Source organism: Esox lucius, chromosome 24 (genome assembly GCF_011004845.1).
Source record: "Esox lucius isolate fEsoLuc1 chromosome 24, fEsoLuc1.pri, whole genome shotgun sequence".
In the NCBI taxonomy this organism is placed as follows: Eukaryota; Metazoa; Chordata; class Actinopteri; order Esociformes; family Esocidae; genus Esox; species Esox lucius.
Genome location: NC_047592.1, coordinates 13,652,214 through 13,676,270, shown reverse-complemented (window position 1 = coordinate 13,676,270; position 24,057 = coordinate 13,652,214). Strand labels below are relative to the sequence as shown.

At 47.1% G+C, this 24,057-nt stretch overlaps 1 protein-coding gene across 6 annotated transcripts in view; it reads right to left on the bottom strand.

Moving 5' to 3' along the window:
* The window catches only part of chd3 (chromodomain helicase DNA binding protein 3), a 32,527-nt gene that overhangs the window by 5,814 nt on the left and 2,656 nt on the right, over positions 1 to 24,057 (bottom strand). The window contains exons 3-39 of one of the 6 annotated variants that reach the window (XM_029117682.2): positions 23,744 to 23,923; positions 23,494 to 23,618; positions 22,985 to 23,262; positions 22,722 to 22,873; positions 22,495 to 22,627; positions 22,094 to 22,275; positions 21,641 to 21,910; positions 21,259 to 21,462; positions 20,814 to 21,031; positions 20,591 to 20,722; positions 19,997 to 20,093; positions 19,705 to 19,896; positions 19,240 to 19,440; positions 17,935 to 18,072; positions 17,702 to 17,823; positions 17,106 to 17,279; positions 16,827 to 16,968; positions 16,334 to 16,465; positions 16,058 to 16,175; positions 15,836 to 15,960; positions 15,328 to 15,559; positions 14,801 to 15,018; positions 14,274 to 14,451; positions 13,635 to 13,721; positions 13,222 to 13,310; positions 12,878 to 13,011; positions 11,714 to 11,858; positions 11,043 to 11,253; positions 10,698 to 10,855; positions 10,241 to 10,589; positions 9,880 to 10,020; positions 9,388 to 9,496; positions 8,878 to 9,010; positions 7,972 to 8,167; positions 6,137 to 6,300; positions 4,672 to 4,798; positions 186 to 418 (exon numbers count right to left, since the gene is read on the bottom strand). In XM_029117682.2, the coding sequence (XP_028973515.2) occupies positions 186 to 418; positions 4,672 to 4,798; positions 6,137 to 6,300; positions 7,972 to 8,167; positions 8,878 to 9,010; positions 9,388 to 9,496; positions 9,880 to 10,020; positions 10,241 to 10,589; positions 10,698 to 10,855; positions 11,043 to 11,253; positions 11,714 to 11,858; positions 12,878 to 13,011; positions 13,222 to 13,310; positions 13,635 to 13,721; positions 14,274 to 14,451; positions 14,801 to 15,018; positions 15,328 to 15,559; positions 15,836 to 15,960; positions 16,058 to 16,175; positions 16,334 to 16,465; positions 16,827 to 16,968; positions 17,106 to 17,279; positions 17,702 to 17,823; positions 17,935 to 18,072; positions 19,240 to 19,440; positions 19,705 to 19,896; positions 19,997 to 20,093; positions 20,591 to 20,722; positions 20,814 to 21,031; positions 21,259 to 21,462; positions 21,641 to 21,910; positions 22,094 to 22,275; positions 22,495 to 22,627; positions 22,722 to 22,873; positions 22,985 to 23,262; positions 23,494 to 23,618; positions 23,744 to 23,923 (6,219 nt within the window). Of the gene's footprint in view, positions 1 to 185; positions 419 to 4,671; positions 4,799 to 6,136; positions 6,301 to 7,971; positions 8,168 to 8,877; positions 9,011 to 9,387; positions 9,497 to 9,879; positions 10,021 to 10,240; positions 10,590 to 10,697; positions 10,856 to 11,042; positions 11,254 to 11,713; positions 11,859 to 12,877; positions 13,012 to 13,221; positions 13,311 to 13,634; positions 13,722 to 14,273; positions 14,452 to 14,800; positions 15,019 to 15,327; positions 15,560 to 15,835; positions 15,961 to 16,057; positions 16,176 to 16,333; positions 16,466 to 16,826; positions 16,969 to 17,105; positions 17,280 to 17,701; positions 17,824 to 17,934; positions 18,073 to 19,239; positions 19,441 to 19,704; positions 19,897 to 19,996; positions 20,094 to 20,590; positions 20,723 to 20,813; positions 21,032 to 21,258; positions 21,463 to 21,640; positions 21,911 to 22,093; positions 22,276 to 22,494; positions 22,628 to 22,721; positions 22,874 to 22,984; positions 23,263 to 23,493; positions 23,619 to 23,743; positions 23,924 to 24,057 lie in introns of those variants that run through there. The other 5 variants (XM_029117683.2, XM_029117684.2, XM_029117685.2 and 2 more) reach the window with 5 other exon arrangements.

Below are 24,057 nucleotides of genomic sequence, written 5' to 3'. Positions count from 1 at the left end.
ACCCTCTCTCACTTTCTATCATCCATGTTTTACTTTATTTTGCATACTCTCTAGCCAATCCGTCTCTCTTTCTCCCTTTACTTCAATGCCTCGTCTCCACTCTCCTCCTCTTTGATTCCATCAGGCTATGTCTCTCCCTCTGACCCCCCCACCCACCCAACCACCCCCCCCACCACCCCCCGCCCTCAGGGTTTCTTGGGCCGTCCATTGCGGGGCAGGTTCTCCACAGTGTTACTGAGGCGGTACTTGACGATGATGCTGTGCACCGTAGACTTGGGCATCCTCAGCTCCTGCCCTATGGACCCCTCCGACTTGCCGTCCTTCCACAGGTCAACCACGCGCTGCCGCTGTATGATGTCGTGTTCCTTGGTCTTCAGGAAGCCGGCGCTGGCGCCACCCCCCGGGGCTTCTGGGGCTTCTGTGAAGGCAGACAAGCGGCAGAGCTGTAGAGACTGGGTGGGACTGGGTGGGAGAGGTAGGGGGTTGCCGCGCAACGGCGACGTCACGGCGACGCCGTGGCATAACCAGCCAGTTGGGACAGTCACCGTGGCTGAGACAACACTTTGTATGGCCCTCAACACTTCCAAGAGTCAGCTTCCTGGTGGTGCCGTGGGAACGGGGACAACCACAACGGTATTGTTACACTTCCCGGGAAGGGCACTGCATTTTGGAGGACTTTCAAAGTAGCTGCAGCGAAAGAACACATTTACGTTCCCCCAGTTCAGGTGTGTGTTGAACTGTACAGAAAAGGGAGTGTAATAACAGTCCAATTCGTCCCTGCGTTTCGCTTGGAGTTCACCAAGTTCATCTCAAAGTTACATGATGAGAAAACAAGAAGGGCTGACAGAAGTTGTTTATTTGGAGATGGCGGCTCAGGGGCTAGGATGAGGTGATCGACCTGACCGTTGTAGTGAGGTTATCGAGAGGTTATTAGGAGGTCAGCAAAGGGTTTTTATTCCCAGTTGTTCTCCCTCATTCCTTTTCCTCACCCCTCCTTCTCTTCTCTTTTAAAAAAAAAAACAGGGTAATCAACCACAGCAACCCCAATCAAGAGAACAAACAAAAATGTTCCTGCTTGTAACAAATATTTAACTGTGCCTCCAGGGAGATAGGGATCAGTGTGTCTGTTCGGTAAGCTGCTGCATTGAGCTGCCTGCGTTCAACTCTGCATGGTACACAGACTCAACACCCATGGAAAACAGACCAACGGCATCTGATCTGGTGGCTATTTCTGAATACCAGTGTTCAGCCCATCGTTTAGCCCATCATTTAGCCCAGAGTTTAGCCCAGCGTTTAGCCCAGTGTTCAGCCCAGCGTTTAGCCCAGTGTTCAGCCCAGCGTTTAGCCCAGCGTTCAGCCCAGCGTTTAGCCCAGCCTCAGAGTTCGGCACAGAGTCTACAGAGGCAACTTCTGTGTGGTTTCATGTGCTCTTAAAATACCTTTCAACAAAGTCCTTAGGGACTGAAATGCAACTTGGCACCACGACTGAAATGAAAAAAAAAAGAACTGCAACTCAGTGACATATTCAGAAAGAGAAAAGGCAAAGTATCTCCCAAAATACTTTGTCCTGGCAGATGAATCCTTCTGAAATGACATAAATCAATATGTACAGCGTCATCTGGAAAGTATTCAATCCCCATGACATTCTCACTGAAACGTTAGATAACATTCTTTTTTTGACAACTATCTACACAAACTACTTGAGTATAAAGCATTTTTTTATGTATAACATATGTATCGTTAATATAAACTTGAGCACATAAAGTACTCACAACCTCGAATCAATACATGAAACACATTTGGCAGCAATTTCAGTTTAGTCTGTTAAGTCAAGTCTCTAATTGTTCCATTTCATTTACAAAATATGAAAGCTCTGTCCAGTGAGTGTACTGGGTGTGTGTTTGTGTTTGGGGGGGGGGGGGGTTCCTGTTTGCATGTATTCATTGAACATACATATTTGCAACATATATGAAACAAACAAAAAAAAAGACTTCTTGCCTCATGGTGAAATCCCTGACTGGTTTCCTTCCTCTCCTGCAACTGAGTTTGGAAGTATGCCTCGATCTTTGTAGTTACTGACACACCACCAAAATCCTAATTCATCAAAACTCATGCTAACCACTATAATTTCACTATAAAATAACACTTTGGCATAAGGAGGAATTGAGTGTGGCAGAGACACTCAACCTTAACTGAATCCATTTAAACCCTTACATGCGTCTGCATCCAGTTCTACTTGATTTGCATCATTTAAAGCCCCATGCAGATATGACACTAACTTCAAAGTGACACCTTTGCACATGTTTTATGTTAGTATCTCTTCTTGATGACTGGAATTTGTTTTCATGTGCACTGCAGTTTACATGCAACACTGGGCTGTCTAGGGCTAAATCAGTTACTGTTGAAAAACATTTGGATAAAGCTGGAGGGTGGCTGAATACTTTCTGAAGCACTGTAGAAATATAGTCGCCCAGAAAACAGACAGGACTGGACCGCCAAGTACACAGGTTCAGTCGGGCCAATTACAGGCAATACCAGGAGGGAGTATCGGATTGAACATGTATTTGTGTTATTGAAAAGCCCCGGAACACAAACACACACTCCGAGCAGACGTATATCTGGTCAACATCCACCGTAGCAAAGCTAATGGAGGAAAAATAAATTCCCTCGTTGGCAGTTGGAGTAGAATGAGAAAGGTTGGAAGGAGTTGGACAATGAGCCAAAAAAACTCAGAGGATTTTAATTAAAAAGCACTTACGCTAATGAATAAACCGTTACAAGGGGAAAAAAGAAACATCTGCAAATATTTTACAAAAATTCTTGGTAGGTTTCCAAAGTACTGAATTCCTTTTATTGTCCTATAGGCTCTATTCACAATAGGCTTGGTCTCAAAAGAAAAAAGTCTGAATCCTAGCTTGAATTTAATGTTGTATTTCTAAATCTAAAGCTAAATAAATTGAACCCAGGCAAATTAAGGTAGGACGTGCTTACTCCGTGTTATTCAATAAACACAGCTTAGAAGGGCATTGTAAACCAAGCAGGGTTCCCACTGCGCAGGCAGAATCAAAGTCAACATAGTCAACATTCAGATTTTGAAATATTGTAGTACTTGAAAAAACCTAATGAAAGATCCACAGCAGGGAGTATTTCAGCCTCTCCTCTCCCTGTGTTCTCTGTCCACAAAATATATGACCAAAGATGCTACATTCACAAAATGTATCTGCAACAGAAGTTGCCAAAGCCAGAAATATATAAATTCAGAGGTTAACCTTCAGTATCACACACACATATAGTGAACAAGTCTTGTATACTAACACTCTAGGGTGTCCTGCAGATAAGTGGATCTGTTTGTTTGGATTGTGCAGACCACCTACTGGGAACAAGCACAAATACGCCCACACACACAAATGTTCACGTCTTCATAGACATGCAGACCTACACACACACACACTCACAGAGACCCACACATTACTCTTTTTCTATCCTTCTGTGGACCTGAAACCTAACCCAGAAATCCGATTTTATGTCTAAACTTAACCTAGCTCAAAAAACCTAACCAGTAATGTCTTTAACGTAACCTAGCTCTAAAACCTAACCATTAATGCCTAAACTTAAAAGTTAACCCAATTCCAACACTATGCCCACTTGTAAGTTTTTCACTAAAACTAACCGGAAATAGAATTCTCCCTACTGGAAACCTGCCAAAACATCTTGTGGGAATTCATATCCATAAACAGTTTTTCTATCTTTATGGGGATTTCAGGTCCCCACATGCACACATACTCTATGTATCACACAGTCAAACAAAAACATGAATTTCTTCTTCAAAAGCTTGAACTGAAGGAAAATGTGTGTAGTGATCTGTTGAGTTTCTCAGAAAGTAAATTAATGATTTAGGTGTTGTGTAGCATGGCACCCAGAATTTCTGTTTATTAACCACTTTTTTGTAATATAAAATTGTTTCTACGACCCTGTTTCAACACAGTGACCCTGTCTCAAAACAGTGAACCTGTGTCATAACAATGACCATGTCTCAATACAGTGATTCTGTGTCAACATAGTGACCCTGTCTCAACACAGCGACCCTGTCTCAATACAATGACCCCGTGTCAAAACAGTGATCCTGTCTCAACACAGTGACCCTGTCTCAACACAGTGACTCTGTGTCAACATAGTGACCCTGTCTCAACACAGTGACCCTGTGTCAAAACAGTGTCCCTGTCTAAACACATTGAATCCCACATTTTTCTGAACTTGACAATAGCAACAATCCTTCCTCATAAGCATCCGCATCAAGCCATTCAGTTTTTCTCTCCAAACCAACCAGTCAACCAGCAAGTCATGTTTGTCAACACCCAACAGTCCACCCTCCCTCCTGTTATAACCACAGTTAGCCTCTTATGTACCAGAAAACCTATGAAATACCTTCTGACGATGCCTGCCCCTCCCTGGGCAATGCTGGCCTATTTCCATCCCACACTACCTAACACCATAGTCAAGGCTCAAACCTACACTGTGGTGGTCAGCTTGGCACTTCAAAAGGGTAGCTTGGACTGCTGTGCCACTTGGTAGGCCACAATACACTTCTAACTTATGAGATCTGCAAATCCTCCATCCGTTGTTTTGGAAAGCTCTTATCAGTGAATGCGTGTTACACCGCTGGACACTGACCTGATATGAAGGATCCAGGGGGCATCTGGCTGTAGTTTGCCCCTCCCATGGGTAGAACTCCCGGGGGCGCAGGGGTGAATGGGGCCCCAAAATTCTGAGGGGTGGCGTAGGGTCCAGGAGGGATGGTCTGGAGGTAAAGGGAGGGGGATGATCGATAACAATCTAAAGGAATAGGCGTATTTGTGTGTGTGTCACTTCATAGGTAGTTGTGTGTGTGTGTTGAGTTTGTCTGTTCATGGGTAGTTGAGCATGTTCCTGTGTGTCTAGTGAGTCTACTCACTGGGGAGATGTGTGTGTAGTGAGTCTACTCACCGGGGGATGTGTGTAGTGAGTTTACTCACACGGGGGATGTGTGTAGTGAGTCTACTCACAGGGGGGATGTGTGTAGTCAGTTTTCTCACCGGGGGATGTGTGTAGTGAGTTTACTCACCGGGGGATGTGTGTAGTGAGTTTACTCACACGGGGGATGTGTGTAGTGAGTTTACTCACAGGGGGGATATGTGTGTAGTGAGTTTACTCACAGGGGGGATATGTGTGTAGTGAGTTTACTCACAGGGGGGATGTGTGTGGTGAGTCGACTCACAGGGGGTATGTGTGTGTAGTGAGTCTACTCACTGGGGGATGTGTGTAGTGAGTTTACTCACAGGGGGGATGTGTGTGTAGTGAGTCTACTCACTAGGGGATGTGTGTAGTGAGTTTACTCACAGGGGGATGTATGTAGTGAGTTTACTCACACAGGGGATGTGTGTGTAGTCTACTCACCTGGGGGATGTGTGTAGTGAGTTTACTCACCGGGGGGATGTGTGTGTAGTCTACTCACTGGGGGGATGTGTGTGTAGTGAGTTTACTCACAGGGGGGATATGTGTGGTGAGTCGACTCACAGGGGGTATGTGTGTGTAATGAGTCTACTCACTGGGGGATGTGTGTAGTGAGTTTACTCACAGGGGGGATGTGTGTGTAGTGAGTCTACTCACTAGGGGATGTGTGTAGTGAGTTTACTCACAGGGGGGATGTGTGTAGTGAGTTTACTCACCGGGGGATGTATATAGTGAGTTTACTCACACGGGGGATGTGTGTGTAGTCTACTCACCGGGGGGATGTGTGTAGTGAGTTTACTCACCGGGGGGATGTGTGTGTAGTCTACTCACTGGGGGGATGTGTGTGTAGTCTACTCACCGGTGGGATGTGTGTAGTGAGTCTACTCACCGGGGGGATGTGTGTGTAGTCTACTCACCGGTGGGATGTGTGTAGTGAGTTTACTCACCGGGGGGATGTGTGTGTAGTCTACTCACCGGGGGGATGTGTGTGTAGTCTACTCACCGGGGGGATGTGTGTGTAGTCTACTCACCGGGGGAATGTGTGTGTAGTGAGTCTACTCACCGGGGGGATGTGTGTGTAGTCTACCCACAGGGGGGATGTGTGTGTAGTCTACTCACCGGGGGGATGTGTGTGTAGTCTACTCACCGGGGGGATGTGTGTGTCGGTGCCCTTGCTGGCCAGCCGGCTGAGGATGCTTCTCTCAGACATCTGAAGGCGGGCAGCGATGGGTGGGACCCGGGACAGAGTGGCAGGAAGCCGTGTCACATCAGCTTTCATGTCGCTTAGCAGTTCCTCCAACTGGTTTAGGACTGACATTAGCACAACAAAACAGCCAACTTATTCCATGAACCTGTCACTGACATCACCACAACACAACAGCCAACTTATTTCATCACGTCACTGACATTACCACAACAGATTTCGGCCAACTTATTCCATTAACCAGTCACATGCACCTACTGTAAAAGCATTGCCCTCATCTGGGATCCTCTCCCAGGTCCTAGAGACTCACTTGTAATACTTTCTGAGGTCCTAGACTCTAATAGACAAAGAACCACAGCTGATTATCTTGGGAGTATCCAAGCCTCTGAATGTCTTTACTCTTGTTTGACTTTCTTGTTTGTTTTCTAATATGTAAAATTCTCAGACTGTCTACATTTGTAATTGCTTTACTTTAACTGATTTTAACAGTACTGTTTAAAGTCTTGGGCACCTGAAAGTCAAACTAAAGTCATTTATTTGGACAGTAAGTGTTTATTTGCAAAAAAAAATTATAATATACCCCATTTCCAAAAAGGTTTGGGACACTGTATAAAATGCAAATTAAAATAGAATGGAATGATGTGCAAATCATTTAAACCCTATATTATATAGAAAATAGTACAAAGACAACATCAAATGTTGTTATTTCAGACAGCTTTGTTGTCTTTGGACTATTTTCTATATAATATATATATATATATATATATATAATATAGGGATTAAATGATTTGCACATTACATTCGGGTTTTATTTACATTTTACGCAGAGTTCAAATTTTGGGGGAAACAAGGTTGTATATTATATTAGTGTATTAATATATATTATATATATTTTTTAAATTAAAATATTTACTACCCAAATGAATGGCCTTAATTCGACAGTGAGACTTTTGCACAGTACTGTATATTTGAAACAAAGAAACGTTTTTTTTTTTAAGGAGGACTCAGGAACAGTGTTGGAGAGGCAGGATGCATTGGTGGTGGGGGAGATGAAGGCCTTGATTCAAACCCTGCTCATTCCGGGGCGCCACGGTAAGCAGTGTAGACCACTAGACCACCCTAGGCCACTTCGGTTAATACTAGCCATCAAGCACCAGATTTCTATCTACCGTTTGAGTAGCATGACAGTTAGACAATGTAGGCCAGCAAGCATGCACAATCAGGAGTGGTGGTGCCGGACTGAAACGAAAGACTGCCTGCCCCCCCCCCCCCCCCCCCCCCCCCGCTCCAGACCATCGATAATGAACACTAGTTATTGTCTTTTTTTTTTTTTTATAAAATAGAACCACAAAAATGATGTGGATAAAACACATTTACAGACCTCTGATCACTCAGAAACCCTCGAACATTGAAGAAGGAAAGGCATTTTTAACATGCCCCAAGTGTGTGTTGTCCTTTTAAATCAACCATACAAAGACATCAGGTTTTTCCGCAGTCAGATGAGGAGATGTTCTGACCAAACAAGCCTTTTAAGTGAGATTGTAATTCGATCCTGATGATGATATTGTGACATTCTAGCTTCTGGCAGCAGCCGTTTTGTCAGGCCAGCTGGACCGACTTAGTCGGGGGCAAGGAATGTTAAAGAGGTATATTTTGGGAGCTGTGTCTCTTTGTCTTCATCCCTGATATAAACAGACATGCACACAAATAAAACGGGGAGGTTCTGCATTCGTGCGTGAGCGTCCTGATGTTTGTTTACGTGCATATTTCCTCCTCACCCTTGTGCAGCACGGCGTTCGCCGGCTTGTTGCCGGCCAAGGACTCCTTGCTGAGGTGCTGGTGGGACTCGGCGAGACACTCCACCTCAGCGAAGCGGGCGTTCAGGGCCATTGCCGGGTGGACTGGGTCCTGGGTCATGTTCAGGTACGCCGCCCTTCTCAGCTGTTCTTCTATCACCAGGGCCTGCTCCAATAACTGAAGAGAGGGGTGGTTGTGGGGGGTCATTTCATAATGATCGTCTTAAAGCCACTGTGCTCCTTCAAAGTCTCGGAAATAACGTATAAGTATGTACTGTATTTCTGGGACATAAAGTTGCATTGAATCTAAACTGTAATGAGAAACATTTGAAGAAATGTGAAGAGTGAGGAGAGAGAGAGAGAGAGAGAAAGAGAGCGATAGATTGCATTAGGAGAAGGAGAAAAGACTGGGTCGGAAAAAGACATCACGTGTCTGGAGAAATTCTAGAGAAAACAATGTTATTTCAGCCAGCGGTAATTTAGAATTTCTTCAGGGTGAGGAACAATTGAATATGACATAAAAAAATACCACCCCGTAACTTTTAGTCCATTCAGAGTGAGGGAGTGAGGGGGGAGTGAGGGAGTGAGAGTGAGAATGCGGATGTTGAGGTCAGGGCTCGAAACATGTGAGGCCGTCAAAAACAGGATGAGTGCCATTTCACAAACGCAGCGGTCAGCAATATACCACCCCCTGATAAGTCCATCAACCAAACACTCCATCAGACAGTCTGGTTCTTACATCCTTCAAGCAGATCCTTTCTCTAGCTGTATGGTAGTATGCCTTGATAGATGCACTGTGATGTTTGTCCTAGTTTGGTCACATGGTCAGGAAGCTACGTATGATATACCATGCTGCACTGCTAAGCTACGCAGTCCTGTGTGTCTTACCTTAAAGCGCCGAGCCAGGAACTTGTTCTTCATCTCGAGGAAATTGCCCTTGTTTGCCTGCGACTTGAAGGGCTCATTAACGATGGCAAACTGAGGGTCGTTCTGGATGTCCTGCCACCGTGCGTATCCATGACTGATACACAGGGGTCAAGGGTCATGCAGCTCAGCTCAATTACACTGATAAAAACATTACTCAAACCCAACACCTACATTACCCAAACACATCATCTACATTACCCAAACACAATCTCTGCATTACCCAAACCTAACCTCTAAATTACCCAATTACAGCAGTTATTCCAGTGAAAGAAAATTCTGTAAACAGAGTAGACTGATTGGTTCCTAGTGGGTCCTATTTGGATCTTATCAGTAAAAAGTTCTGGAGATACAATGCAATATTTCTCCGCAAACAAAAGTTACAAGTGACTTGTCATGCGTAACTACTGCCGGAGCATGATCGATAGATAAACATGATTAGAAAGACTCCTTGGCAACTGCTGTCAAGGATACAGCACAATTCCCGCTAGCAGCCAGAAGTCGTGCCGCCGGTGCCATATGTCATTCATCTTCCCAGAGGAGATGGCTGCTCGCTCCTCGTTTTGCCACAGAGTGTGAAGCTCTGCAGGGTGAAAGGTCGGGTCAATATAACATCAACGGGAATTTTATTTAACAAGCAAGATGACTGAAAACGTACTTTTACAGCAGTGACCCAGGAGAAATGACTGTCCCAGATGGTCAGATGGTCTACCAGCTAGATCACGTTCCACCCCCATAAAGTACTAGTATTCACATTAGTGGCATGTTGTAACAATACGTGCCATCTAGCGTGGCACATCAACAGAAACCGGTCAGTGTTTTTTTAACAGCCTGGTGATACTAAGTGACTTTTATGGATGTCACCAGAGTGACGTCCACATAACGCTGAATCAATCTAGAACCTGTGATATTTACAGAGTTTCATCAAAGCGTGAGGAACTCCAGCAATGTCAAAACAATAAATACCTGTGAAACCGCCATCAGCGATGTTAAACATGAAGCGCCGACGCTCAGGAGGGACAATGGGGGGTTTCGGCAAGGTGTCTATAGCAACCTCCTTGGCAACCTCCTCTTTCGCCAGTTCTTTCCCATCAGCCTTTGTTTCCTCTGTGGAAACATAAGCAGGTTCCTCCAGATCAGTGAAGTCCATTAAAATATACCTTATAGTGTATGAATACTACTAACCAGTTCATAAATTACTAACAGACGGGGACAGACAGAGACAGACAGGTACCGACACAGAGACAGACAGGTACAGACACAGAGACAGACAGGTACAGATACAGAGACAGACAGACACAGACAGGTACAGAGAGACAGATCACACCTTTTTTCACATCAGAGGACGTCTGGCTCCCCGTCTTCTCCTTATTGTCTATTCCTTCTGAGGTGACAGGGGCCTCTTCACCCTGGCTCTTCTTCTCCTTCTCCTCATCCTCCTTCTCACCAGGTGAGAGCGTTACATGACCTCGTACCTCATCTTTGACCTCTGACCCCGGCTTAGTTATTTCTTTCTCCTTCTTGTCGTCTTCCCCATTCCGCTCCTGTTCCTGTGTGGACGCGGGGCTGTCAGAGGTTCTCGGTCCTCTTCTCTCCTCTTTCTTCTCGCCCTCTTCCGTCTCTGCTTTCGTACTCAGTGATAAATCTGGTGGAGCGTCTTTGGCAGGGATCGGAGGCTGGGGACGAGACATCACATGCAGTGTTCATTGATGGTTATCGCAGATCTTAAAAACAATGATTGGAGGATGTGTTAGGTCTGTAGTAAATAACAGCCGGTGTCTCACCTCGTCAGGGTCTACAATCTTATTGCTGTCTCCCTCCGTCCCCTCCTCCGCCTCCTCCTCTTTCTCAGGCTCAGAGACCTTCCTCTCCTCCCTCTCTCTCTCGTCCCTCTCTCCATCTCTCCCGTTCTTCTCGTGTTTGTCTGAGGGAGCCGGGGTCGCTGGCCACAACACACAGACGGTCAGCTCACAGTCAAATGTGTTGCACACACAGTCACACACCCACATAAACACCTACCCACCCACCCCCACCCCAGACACACACACACACACACACACACACACACACGAATCCCAGATTGACTTGAAGTGCCCTCTATGTATATCAGCGTGTGCCTGTTGACCCACCTGGTTTGGAGGTGCAGGGGGTGTTGTCGGAGGTACAGCTGGGGTCAGAGGTCGGCGTGGCGGTCTTCAGGGTCCCACCGGGGGAGGAGGCTCTGGAGGAGCACATGCTGGCCTCGGGTCTCACCACAGCCTCGGGCTTCATCTCAGGTTTCATCTCAGGCTTCAGCTCTGGGAGACTCCAGCGGCCATTGATGTGCTCAAACTCCTGGACCTGGGGGGGGTTGAGTGATTGGACAGAACAGCTGTCAATCGTTCACATGGGCAACAAAGTCCTGTACTTTTTCTATTCTCGCTCTTCTTCCTGTGAAGACATGAGACCTATGTGTGTATCACGTCGCTGACGGCTGTAGCCTTTTGGGGGGCCCCTAAGCAAAATATTTGGCCTCTCTAGCGGTCAGGGGCACTAAGCGACCGCCGACGTCTCTTATGCATAGAATCGGCCCTGTGTCTACTGCTTGGTAAGTTTCTGTTAGTAGAGATATGGCCTGGGACAGTCTGAGTAGAAAGGAATGTAGTCGGATGTAAAATATATTTCCATATGCTTTGTTGCGTTCTGGCTGAACTGGTTTAAATGGAAAACTGAACTACGCTATAAAAAATGCAGATAATTGCTTTCGGTTGAGATGTTAGCTTAGCATTTCTGGTCGTTGGGATCCACCCTGAGCCCTGACCTTCTTCTTAACCAGAGACATGACCCCGATGCGGGTGAGGACAGGCTGCCGGCACAGACCCTCCCTTGGCACGCCGTCGGCAAACGTCTCGGCACCGTCGGCCACAGGCTCACACAGGTGGCGCATGAACAGAGACACATATGCTCTGAGGAGTGAGAGAGAGAGAAAGAAGAGAGAGAGAGAGAGAGAAAGAAGAGAGAGAGAGAGAAAGAAGAGAGAGAGAGAGAGAAAGAAGAGAGAGAGAGAGAGAGGAGAGGGTGATTGTGATAAAAACATGAGAGGGCAGGTAGAGATAAAAGGCATTTTGTCTAAATGTTTAGAAAAATTGAAAAGAGAGATGGATCAACAGCAAGATGTTAGTAGCATTTTACATTTTACAGTAATTTAGCAAACAGTCTTATTCAGAACGACTTACAGGAGCAATAAGGGTTAAGTGCTTTGCTAAACGACACAACAACATACTTTGGACTCTCTGACACCCCATAGTTGACTCCATCTCCAGTCTATATGACTCAATGATGACCCCTGACTGTCTCAGTCCATCTCCAGTCTATATGACTCAATGATGACCCCTGGCTGTCTCAGTCCATCTCCAGTCTATATGACTCAATGAGGACCCCTGGCTGTCTCAGTCCATCTCCAGTCTATATGACTCAATGAGGACCCCTGGCTGTCTCAGTCCATCTCCAGTCTATATGACTCAATGAGGACCCCTGGCTGTCTCAGTCCATCTCCAGTCTATATGACTCAATGAGGACCCCTGGCTGTCTCAGTCCATCTCCAGTCTATATGTCTCAACAAGGAACCCTGGCTGTCTCAGTCCATCTCCAGTCTATATGACTCAATGAGGACCCCTGGCTGTCTCAGTCCATCTCCAGTCTATATGACTCAATGAGGACCCCTGGCTGTCTCAGTCCATCTCCAGTCTATATGTCTCAACAAGGAACCCTGGCTGTCTCAGTCCATCTCCAGTCTATATGACTCAATGAGGACCCCTGGCTGTCTCAGTCCATCTCCAGTCTATATGACTCAATGACGACCCCTGGCTGTCTCAGTCCATCTCCAGTCTATATGTCTCAACAAGGAACCCTGGCTGTCTCAGTCCATCTCCAGTCTATATGTCTCAACAAGGACCCCTGGCTGTCTCAGTGCATCTCCACTCACTTGAACTCCTTCTCACTCTTGCCCCTCAGGTCTCTAACCAGCCACTGGCAGGAGAAGGCGTCCTGGGCGGGCATACCCCAACGCATCACCGCATTCAGGAAGGCCTTCCGCTGGCGTGTGTTGAAGCCCAAAACCTAGATGGGGAAGAGCATGAGCAAGAACATGTTCATAGCATGTTCATAACCCCTGCATAACGCATCGATACGCAGTTCAAAAGCTAAAAAGGCGGGGCTGGCTAGGAGGGGTGACTTAATGAGGAGACTAGGGGAACATATATAAAAACGTAAGGACGCTCTCAAGAACACACAGTCGCCAAGAATAGCCAATAGGTCACTGAGTTTCACCTCCAGGTTGCCGCCCACTCTGGCCAACAGCGGGGGCAGCGGCTTGTCCCTCTCGTTCCTCATCTGGCGACGGGACTGTCTACGGGAACCTGGAGGGAGGAACGGGAAGGGGGAGGGGGGCGGAGTCAGATGCTTAGGAGGAGCCTACATAGTGGGAGGCAACCAATATTTAATGATGTTACGAATAATTCCAAAGTACACATAACATCTCAGAAGGGTCCTCAAAATCTATCCACTAAGCTGAGAGTAAAATCATCAGTTTTTTAAAGACACTGGTATGGTATGTTTAATGGCGTGTTTGAATTAAGACTAAGATCGTCCGTCTTATAACATTCAATGAGGACCCCATTCAATAGAGAAGGCTTGGTTCCAAATGTGTCATGCCTTGTTGTACTCGTGTCCTCAGGTCCTACCTTCTGGCCTCTCGTCGAAGTCTTCATCCTCCTCCTCGGAGCCAACAGAGTACTCGGACTGGTTATCTGAAATACCAGCATGCCACTCTGAAACAGCACATGGTGTACCGTCAATAGGCTAGGCCTACTGGCTCCACGCGCCTATCGCTAACAGTGTTTCATCCATGTTTTAGCAATACTTACCTAAATATAGCACATAGACTATGCACAATGTGATAAATGTAATTACTGTTTTATATGCCTTCCCTTTTGTTCGTCCCTCCATTTTCTCCCCTCTAACCTCCCAGATGTCCTGATATCCAATTGAAACTATCACCTTGCCTCGTCACAGCAACTCTCAGCGAGCTCGGAAGAGCTGAAGATTACATTGCGCATTCCTTCTATGCCTCTGGGCCGAGTCATTCAGCATCTCCTCCCACGCCCTGCGCCTAACTGTTCCAGCGTGCGAAGACGCTCTCACTTGGCTGATGGTTTTGGCTTTTGAGGGAGTCAGAGGGAGTTGCTGTAGCGAGGCCATTCAAGGAAATCCCGGCTGACGCCGCCGCCCCACCCCCTCCCAGCCAGAGTGACACTCTGCCAGAATTCTTCGGTTGTCCGGCAGCCGGCAACAACCGGGATAAACGGTGGATAGACACCTACCTTGGTCCTCCTGGGCGGCGTCGTTGTAGTTGACAGGCTTGCGGTTCCTCTTGCCTTTCCCTAGTTTGCTGGCCAGGTCCTCTTGCTGTTGCTCATAGTGATGCCGGAGCAGCTTCTCCCAGTATTCTGGGTCCACACACTCCTCCTGTTTAATTATCTCACGCTCCACCTCTTCAATCTGGAAACACACACCAGAACACGAAAAGAAAGTTGAACTAAAAACTGTGTCAAACCCTGAAAGCTGATTGGCTGAAAGCCGTGGTATAACGGAACATATACCAGGGGTATGACAAGACATATCCCGGTTCTAAATTTGTTGGTAACTGGTTTATAACTGGAATAAGGCACTTTGGGGGTTTGTGGTGTGTATCCAATATACATACAACAGACTGCATCTACTGTGTCGAGGCATTCTGTCTTGACATTCTAGTGTAGTTCAATATACAGTGTTTAGATGTAGACAAACACAAATGTCTCAGAGACCAGCAGCCACTTCTCCCTCTCCCTCGTTGCCCTCCCTCTCTCACCTTATCCTCCTCTCGGACCATGTAGCGGGCCACTTTGAAGGAGCTCAGGTACTCGTTCATATTCTGCATGTCGGTGTCGTCTGTAGCGTCCTGGCTCCGGTCCAGCAGCCTCTCGATGGCCGAGCTGTCGTAGTGGATGACGCTGCCCTCGTCATCCCTGTTGTCCCCCGCTGGACAGCGTAGGGATGAGAGAGCAGACATACGCGGTGGTGAGAGGACTTTGGAAGAACAGGAAACAGTGGTGAAGTAAAGACGAGGATGAGACAAAACTCTATGTGTGTGCACAATATGAAACATATGGCCAACATCTTATGATACAGCCATCTGACAAATCTCTGAAATCTAAACATTCATCCTATATGAAAGCAAGGCTGTCCAATTCCTGTCCTTGCATTTCTCCATCTGAAATCCCCCACAACGCCCCTGAGTTTCTTCCATCCCCCTCAATCCCTTTATAAGGACCATGAATCACAATCACATCTATTACACGCTAACAGGCCGTCCGGGAGCTTAACAGCATATCTCACATTCGATCTCGTCCTTGAACAGCTCCTCCGTGCCGAACTTCAGGATGTCGTCCAGCTCCTGTTTGGACATGGAGCCGGCCTTGGAGCCCAGACCGGGCCGAACCACCAAGTGGGTCAGCATCATCTTCCTCTTGGCCACCTGGGTGATGCGCTCCTCCACGCTGGCCCGGGTCACAAAGCGGTAGATCATCACCTTGTTGGCCTGCCCAATGCGGTGGGCACGACTAAACGCCTGGGGGGGGGGGGCAGATTACGGCAGGAGAGACAGAAGGAAAGAATGGGAGGAGGGGCAGGAAAGGGGGGAGACGGGAAAAGGATGAACGAAGAAAGGAGTGAAGAACAATTCAAGGTTTTTATCAAATACTATATATTAATGTGACATTTTGATTATTATTACTTTATATGAGTATCACATTATACTACTAATACTGTACACTGTATTAGTATTTTCTTATGTTAGTATAACTTCATTTTGGTATTAATTCGTAAATGACTCTTGTGTATCTACCTGGATGTCGTTGTGGGGGTTCCAGTCAGAGTCGAAGATGATGACTGTGTCTGCGGTGGCCAAGTTGATGCCCAGACCCCCTGCTCTGGTGGAGAGCAGAAAACAAAACTGTGGAGCGCCAGGAGCTGAGAGAGAGGGGGATTACATGAGATTACTTGGACACAACGAAACCCAGAAGAAACTGAACAGGCCCGTTTCACGTGGACGGACTGTCTGTCTCACCATTAAACCGGTCTATTGCCTCCTGTCTTAGACCTCCTGTGATTCCTCCGTCAATCCTCTCGTACTTATAACCCTCAAAGTCCAGGAAGTCCTCTAACAGGTCCAACATCTTGGTCATCTACCAGGCATAAAGTGAGGTGGAGAGAGAGAAAAATACAAGGATTGAGAGAGAAATACGAGAATTCAATGGCAATGTAAACATGTTCCAATATGAACAAAGCCTTTTGAATGGAATTAAAAGTGAGCAAGAGAGAGATGTGTTTTGGGAGGTTGTACCTGGGAGAAGACCAGCACCCGATGTCCTTGGTCTTTTAGTTTCCTCATCATCTTCTGCAACAGGGTCAGTTTGCCAGAAGCCTTTGTGAGGTCCGTGCCCTCGTATGCTCCACTAGCTGTTTTACGGGCTTCCTAATACCCCCCCCCCCCCCAAAGAAATATCAGTTGATGTAAAAAATACTATTAAAATAAACAGGGCTGTCTTAGTTGAACTCATCTGCTGAAAGGCTGTCTAAACACGAGCATCTGATCTTCTAATTAGCTTAATTGATTTACATTCAACCATTTTCATAACCCTTTCTCATTGTGCTTCAGAGCAGAAATGAGCTATGGTGAATCTGCACATTAATCTGAAAATCAATGAACCAAACCAACCAGAAGGTGTCACTGCACTGTAATTCAAAGAAAGTTTGTTTAAAAAACCCACATGGTTTATAGTAATACTATTGGTATCTTTCTGTAAGTTAAAATACTCGATTATCATTGGTGTTACCATGGAGGCAACAGGGAAGAGGTAGGGATGGTTGCAGCACTTCTTCAGGTCCATCATGATGTTCAGTAGAGAGACCTGGTTGCCTCCTCCTTTAGAGTTCAGAGCCTCAAAGTTCCTGGTCAGAATCAACTTGTAGTATTTCCTGTTCAAACAGACCAATAGACAACGAGGTTGCGGTGTCTGTTTTGAATAATGAACCTGTCCTATCCTTCTTCATGCTCTCTTTCCCCCCTCCTCTCTGTCCGAGTCCAATCCCCTCATCCCTCCGCCCCTGCTTACTTCTGCATGGGGCTGAGTTCCACCCGGACGATGAGCTCCGTTTTTGCCGGCATGTTCTTAAAAACGTCGGCCTTCAGTCTCCTGAGCATGTGGGGCCCCAGAAGGTCATGGAGCTTCTTGATCTGGTCCTCCTTAGAGATGTCTGCAAACTCCTCAAGAAAACCTTCCAGGTTACTACAAAAGAAGGAGAGAGAGGGAGAAAGAACCTCAGGGGAAGGGAGATAGTATTATAATTATATTTCATATGTGAATGCTGTGTTGTGAGTGAGTGGTTCTATGTTTGTATTGTTCTATGTGTATAGCCGTGTTTGCACGGGATGCCGCATTTTGATCCTTTTTTACACTAATTGATCTCCTGACCAATCACATTGGATCTTATTACAGCTTATCTGATTGGTCAAAATAATTGAGCTGCCCATGTAAACCCATCTTCAGCACATGGTATGTATGTAAGTGTTCCCATGGGTCTGTTCACACTGGCAGCCCTAATCTGATCTTTGCCCAGTCATTGATAAAATATCTACACAGACTGGTGACAAGACCAATAAGTGGCAGAATATGACAGTAGGGCTGCCTGTGGGTGTGCCTGGACTTACTTGAAGCGGTTAGGAGTGAGGAAGTTGAGCAGGTGGAAAAGCTCTTCCAAGTTGTTCTGTAGAGGAGTCCCTGTCAGCAGCAGCTTGTGGTCAATCTTGTAGTCATTTAACCGCCTGAAGAACTGACCGGGAATAGATAACACGGAAAATCGTTAATTCGTTCATCGACAGTGATTTTTCGTCTTTCAAGAGGAAATCCTGTGAGGACACATGCATTCGACAGACATCCCTACCTTTGATTGGTTGTTTTTGAGGCGGTGGGCCTCGTCCACGACCAGACAGGCCCAGTCTATGGACTTGAGAGAGGTCTGGTCTATGGTCACCAGCTCATAGGAGGTCAGCAGCACATGGAACTTTATAGGGGCTTCTCTCTGGGGAAGAGTGAGAGGGAAGAAAGACTAGTTTGTAATGGTTGAATGGTTGACAGTGGAGGAGGACGGGAGAGTAGATGCAGAGATCTGCCCTGAATGGAAGTGAAGGGTGGGGTCCTTAAACCAATCAAAACCTGCATACACTGAGATAAACATCCAATTGAAATCTTGAATGCAGAGGAATTCTGCATCCAGATTCATATACTGCATCCAGATTTAGGCAGAATTAGGCCAATGTTGATCATACAAAATAAATAAATAAATCTAATTTCATAACCACCTAAAAACAAGCAACCCTTAGACCTACCAATATAAAGCCCTGAAATCCAAAGAAATGAACATAGAGGGGAAAAAAGTCCTGTTAGTACTGACACTACCGAGGAAGTCCTCTCATCCCTTTCAACCCACCTCAGACAATCTGGTCCAAACAGATTATAACCAAACAAAAAAGAATCTATTTTAACTATTGGGAAAACATGACCAAATCTCAAAATATTTGGCTCCAAACAGGTAATAAACAGTGGCCCTGCTATCTGACCAATGTGACTGATAGAAAACTGAGAAAGAAATTGACGGTGTACAAACTCAGCGAGCACAACCTGGCCATAAAGACTGGCCATCACAGGCAAATCTGGTTGCCCAAAGAGGGCAAGTGGTGCCAACTCTGCTCCCAGGGAGGCGTGAAGAACAAGCTACGTTGCCTATTACATGTGACAAACACCAAGAACCTAAGAGAAGCTTTCTTTCTTAAAACGATCAGTCACTACAATGAATTTGAAACAATATAATAAAAAAATGAATGTGTATATTTGGCATATAAATATGTGGTCTCTTCCCACAATCTGGGGCAGAGGTTTTTTTTTTGTCTTGTTGATCATTTCAGCACTGGCACCCTATTATTTTAGTATTATATTCCAGTACTACTGTCATTAGTTATAATAAGTCTTTGTGTAGCAACTGTTGTGAATCATTTATGTATACTGTGACAACGTAAGTAACCTAACGTTCCATGTCAACAAATTCCATTGAACTGAATTGAATTGCAGAGATGAGAGAAGGTCATCATAACATTGATGCACAGATTTGAGCTTGCACCCCTCTCTTTTTTCTAAGCCCCCGCGCCCCCCTCCCCACCCTCCTCTCCCATTCCCTCCCCTTCTCTCTCACCCTCAGTTTAAAGGCCTTCTTCCCTCCCCTGCCAGCCGAGTCGTCGAAGGTCAGCTCATTCTCCCTGATGATGGCCCTGCTCTCCTTGTCCCCAGTGTAGGTCACCACGTAGAAATCGGGGGCCCACATTTCAAACTCCCTCTCCCAGTTAATGATGGTGGAGAGGGGGGCACTAACCAGGAACGGGCCCCTTGTGTGGCCCTTGGTATTGGGAAGAAAATGAATATATTTTTACCACAGAGAACAGGATGCAAAAAGAGTCAATGATTATAAATAAAATTCCATGTAAATAAATAGTTACATTATCCCTTTACTGACCCTCAAAAGGGATTTTGCTTTGCAATGCATGAGGTACTAACAACATAACATCCGGCTGTAGATTGCGCATAGTCCACAAAGTTCATAGTCCACAAAGTTTATAGTCCACAGAGTTCAGAGTTCATGGTCCACAGTTCATTGCCCTACCTCTTTGAAGAGTGAGTAGAGGAACACGATGGTCTGGATGGTCTTGCCCAGCCCCATTTCGTCTGCCAGAATCGTGTCGGTGCCCTGTGACCAGGAGAAGCGCAGCCAATTGAGACCTTCCAGCTGGTACAGGTGGAGTGTACCCCCCGTCGCCGTCACAAAGTCAGGCTGCTCCTCGTACTTAATGGTGGGCTGGAGGAGTGAAGGAGGGCAGGGTCAATCGGTTGGCCGTCAATTGGCAGTGGCAAATAAAAAATATGCATACCATCAGAGGAAGCCAATCCCAACTCACGTCATTCACAGGTGATCTGTGGGGGTCTTCGTTCTCCTCCATCCTCATGCTCCTCATTCTCCTAGGCATGTCGGGGGCCTCCTTCATCACCTCATCCCTGAATCAACCAATCAACAAATCAGTGCCCCTTATCCATTTACAACATGATAGAAAATACCAAGACATAGGACATGTTAGTACATGGATACCAGTTGTACAGTAGTACAGTACATGTTAGTATTTGGAGCCAACATGATTGCCTGTTAACTAGTACAGTAGCACAGTACATGTTGGTATTTGGAGCCAACATGGAATCCAGTTGACCAGTACAGAAATACAGTACATGTTAGTATTTGGAGCCAACATGATGGCCAGTAGACTAGAACAGTACATGTTGCTATTTGGAGCCAACATGATTGCCTGTTAACTAGTACAGTAGCACAGTACATGTTGGTATTTGTGGCCAACATGGACTTCAGTTGACCAGTACAGTAATACAGTACTTGTTAGTATTTGGAGCCAACATGATGGCCAGTACACTTATACAGTAATACAGTACATGTTAGTATTTGGAGCCAACATGACTGCCAGTTAACTAGTAGATTAGTACAGTACCTGTGTGCCCAGTAGTTGGCCTTATGGATTGGAAACTCTGGGATCTCTAGATCGTCTCTCTCCCACGTGCACTGATCATAGGCCAGGTCTCTCCACTTCACCAGGTAGTGGTATATCCCTTTCTTGTCAACACTAGGAAACACCAACACAATGAAAAAGATACTAGTCTAAAATGCTCACAGCAAAACCACCTGAATTAGTGCCCACACCCTCATCCATGTACCTGTGGTGGATGATACGGTGGATCATCATCCACTCAGGCTTGATGCCGTATTTATAGAACTTGTCATCGAGGGCAGCATAGTCCGGGTCCTTAAGCCTCCTCTTCTCACTCTTGGTACTGTCCTCCTCACCCCCCGACCCGTAGTCCAGGCTGGGAGGCTCGTCCATGTCAGTCTTCCTCTGGTAGTTGCGGAACATCACAGAGTGGAAGATCTCCAGCTGTACAAGTCAGGGATGAAGGGATGGGGAAAAAAAGGAGAGAGGATGTAAAGAACAGGCGGGGATGACAACAAGGAGAGAGAGAATAGGGGAAGACGCTTACATCCTAAGCATCTCAGAGTTTTTCATATCATTACATCAGCCTCTTCACCAACTGTTTCACTCTGTTTTCAGCCTGCCTCATTTCCCCTTCCATCTCTCTGTCTCCCTCCCTCCCTCTCCCTCACCTGTAGCTCAGTAATCCATGTGCAGTGCCAGTAGGACTGTCCGGCCAACTTGACGAAGAACTCCCTCTCCGCCCTGCCTTTCATGGGAGGCGGCAGGGGGGCATCAGGGGGAGCATCGGGGTCTGGGGGAACGGGTACAGGCTGGGGGGGCTCACCCCACCGCCAGTGAAGGATCTTCTGTACCCTGCCTTTGATTGGAGGACACTGGGGGAAGAGACAAAGAACAGGAATGTATTTTGCTATTGTATTGTACTGATTTATTTCCTGTGACAGTGGTAAAGAAAAAAGAAGTAAAATACAATACTGAATAATTCCACCACACAAAATGAACCTTTCACAGTGACACTGCCGGTAAAAAAAAACACGATCATGTGTGACTTACGGTGCAGCGCGGGCACAGCCACTCCCCATTAGGGATCTCGGGCAGGGGTGGGTTCAGACAGTGGATGTGATAGGAGGAGGTGCAGGTGTCACAGCATAATAGTTCCCCTCCGTCCTTACAGACCCGGCAGAACTCCATGTGGTCGTCTTCCTCCTCAAACCCTACCAGCAGCCCGACTCCTGGCACCTCCGGTACGACCAGGTCCTCGATGTCTTCCTCAAACTCCTCAAAGTCGTCATCCTTCGCTTCCCACTGAATCCCCTCTTTCTCCTGCAGGACGGGCGGCGAGAGGAGAAGAGGGGCGTACTAAGACCAGTGAACTTGGAGAAGAGCACTAACACATTTCCAATATGAGTCGTGACGTTTAGACAGTGTTCAACACCGATCACATTTTCCATCATTTTAAAAGGGACCACAACGACGGCGCTGTCAACTTGGACGTCCCGCACTCACACAGTGGGGGCAGCTCCACTTGCCCTCGGGAGCCTTCTCTAGCTCAGGCTCCAGACACACCAGGTGGTAGGCCCGGGGGCAGGTGTCACACAGGATGATCTCCCCGCCCTGCTGGCACACCTCACAGTAGTCCTGGTGGTCCGTTTCATAGCCGTCACCCTCCGCCTCACCCTCGCCGAGCACTGGCACATAGACCGGGCAGACGTTAGGGAGACGAGGAACGATAAAACAGCGATGACAAGAGGGGTGACGGGACTATAGACATTTAGTGAGAGAAAAGGCGAGTGGAGAGAGACAGAGCGGGGAAATGGAGGGAGATAGATGGAGTGAGAAAGAGAGAGGGGGAGAGAGGCAGACACCAGAATGGAACAGATGATTAGGTGTCTCATAAGGAGAATTACTTTTCTTCTTCTTCTTGGATGGCCGTCCTCTCCTGTTTTTTTTCACGCGGGGGGAGCTGTCCGAGCGGACCGAAGAGCTGTGGACGCTGGAGTCCTCCTGTTCCGAATCCTCCTCGTCGACGTCTTCACCACTCTGAGAGCAAAGAAAGAGGGAAAGCGTCCCAGTCAGAGGTGACACCATGTCCTAGCCCAACACATCTACAGATCCCTAACCAAGTGATCCTCACAGAGCTGCTCTTCTTCCTCTTGTTGCCTAGGGCGCCCAGTTTGATGCGTATGGGGGCCATCTTTTTCGCTTTAGCTGCCGCGGCCGCTACCGCCTTTTTCCTCTCAGCCAGAACGCGAGGACTCTTACTGCGACTCTTCTTGTAACCGGGGCCTGAAAAACCGGAAGAGAGGTGAAAGGTTAGGAGCAACTCCATTCCGATTCAGCGGCAGAGAAACAATGTGCACTGGAAGCGATTCCCCCACGCTGTCGTCTTCATCTAACCTTTGCCCTCTTTGGTCTTGGCTTTGCGGAGCGGGGCCGGCGGGGGCGCCGGCCGAGGGGTCTGGGGCTGCTTCCGGGGCGGCTCCGGGGACGGCGACGGGGTCGCTGCGGAGACCTGTTCGGCGACGGCGATTGCGGCGGCTGCGGCCGCAGCGGCCACGGCCGCAGCGCCGGAGCCCTTGAAGGGGTTGTTGGAGCTGAACTCCCTCCACTTGGCCCCCAGGATGGTCATCATCTTGGACATGGGGATCTTCGGGTTCTTCTTAGCGATCATGGGCCTTGGGGGGGGGGGGGGGGGTGGAGGAGATTAGGCAGCTCCATCAGTATCATTATAAAGGTAATCTCAGTTGGTAACTCAGTAAATTGTCTCATTTGACACAATGTCTACACCATCTGTCTCAAGGATACACCTGGCTCCATGTTTCGAGGCTAAACACTCGGATGCCAGCGACCCTGTCTGCTTTCAGCTCAAAATGAAGTCAGCTCCGTCGGTCACGTCTACACGGTACCTCATGAACTGACTGAAGGCTTTGTAGTTGGTTAGTGTGCGATAGTCGTCCTCAGTGAAGGTATGATCCACATCCTCCAGGCCCCAGTCCTTAGCCAGCTGGGCAGACGTCTTCTGTTCTATTGGCTGCCAGGGAGAAACAACAAATGCCAGAGCTGGAAGACTTTGACGAAATCTGAGTGAGACCAAGTAGCGAACGGACGATAACAACCAGAAGAGTAAACCAACAACAATACTTGTTTCCCTCCTACCTTGGTGGTCTCCTCGTGCGTGTTGTCCCCATCGTCTTTTTTCTTTTTTTTTGTTTTCTTCTCTTTCTTCTCCTTGTGTTTCTTCTTCTTCTTTTTCTCCCCAGCGAAGTCGCTGGCTGCGCTGTCAGAGTTCTCGCCATAGTCTCTCTCTCTCTCTGAGTCTCTCTCTACATCACTGTCCTGAGAGGGGAAAAACAGTTCGGGCAGAACAATCAGAAAGTTGAGGAGGGTGGGCAATAGAAAGATAGAGATAGTAAGAGACAGTGAGAGAGAGGTATAGCAAGAGAAAGGGAAAGAGAGGGATAGAAAGACCA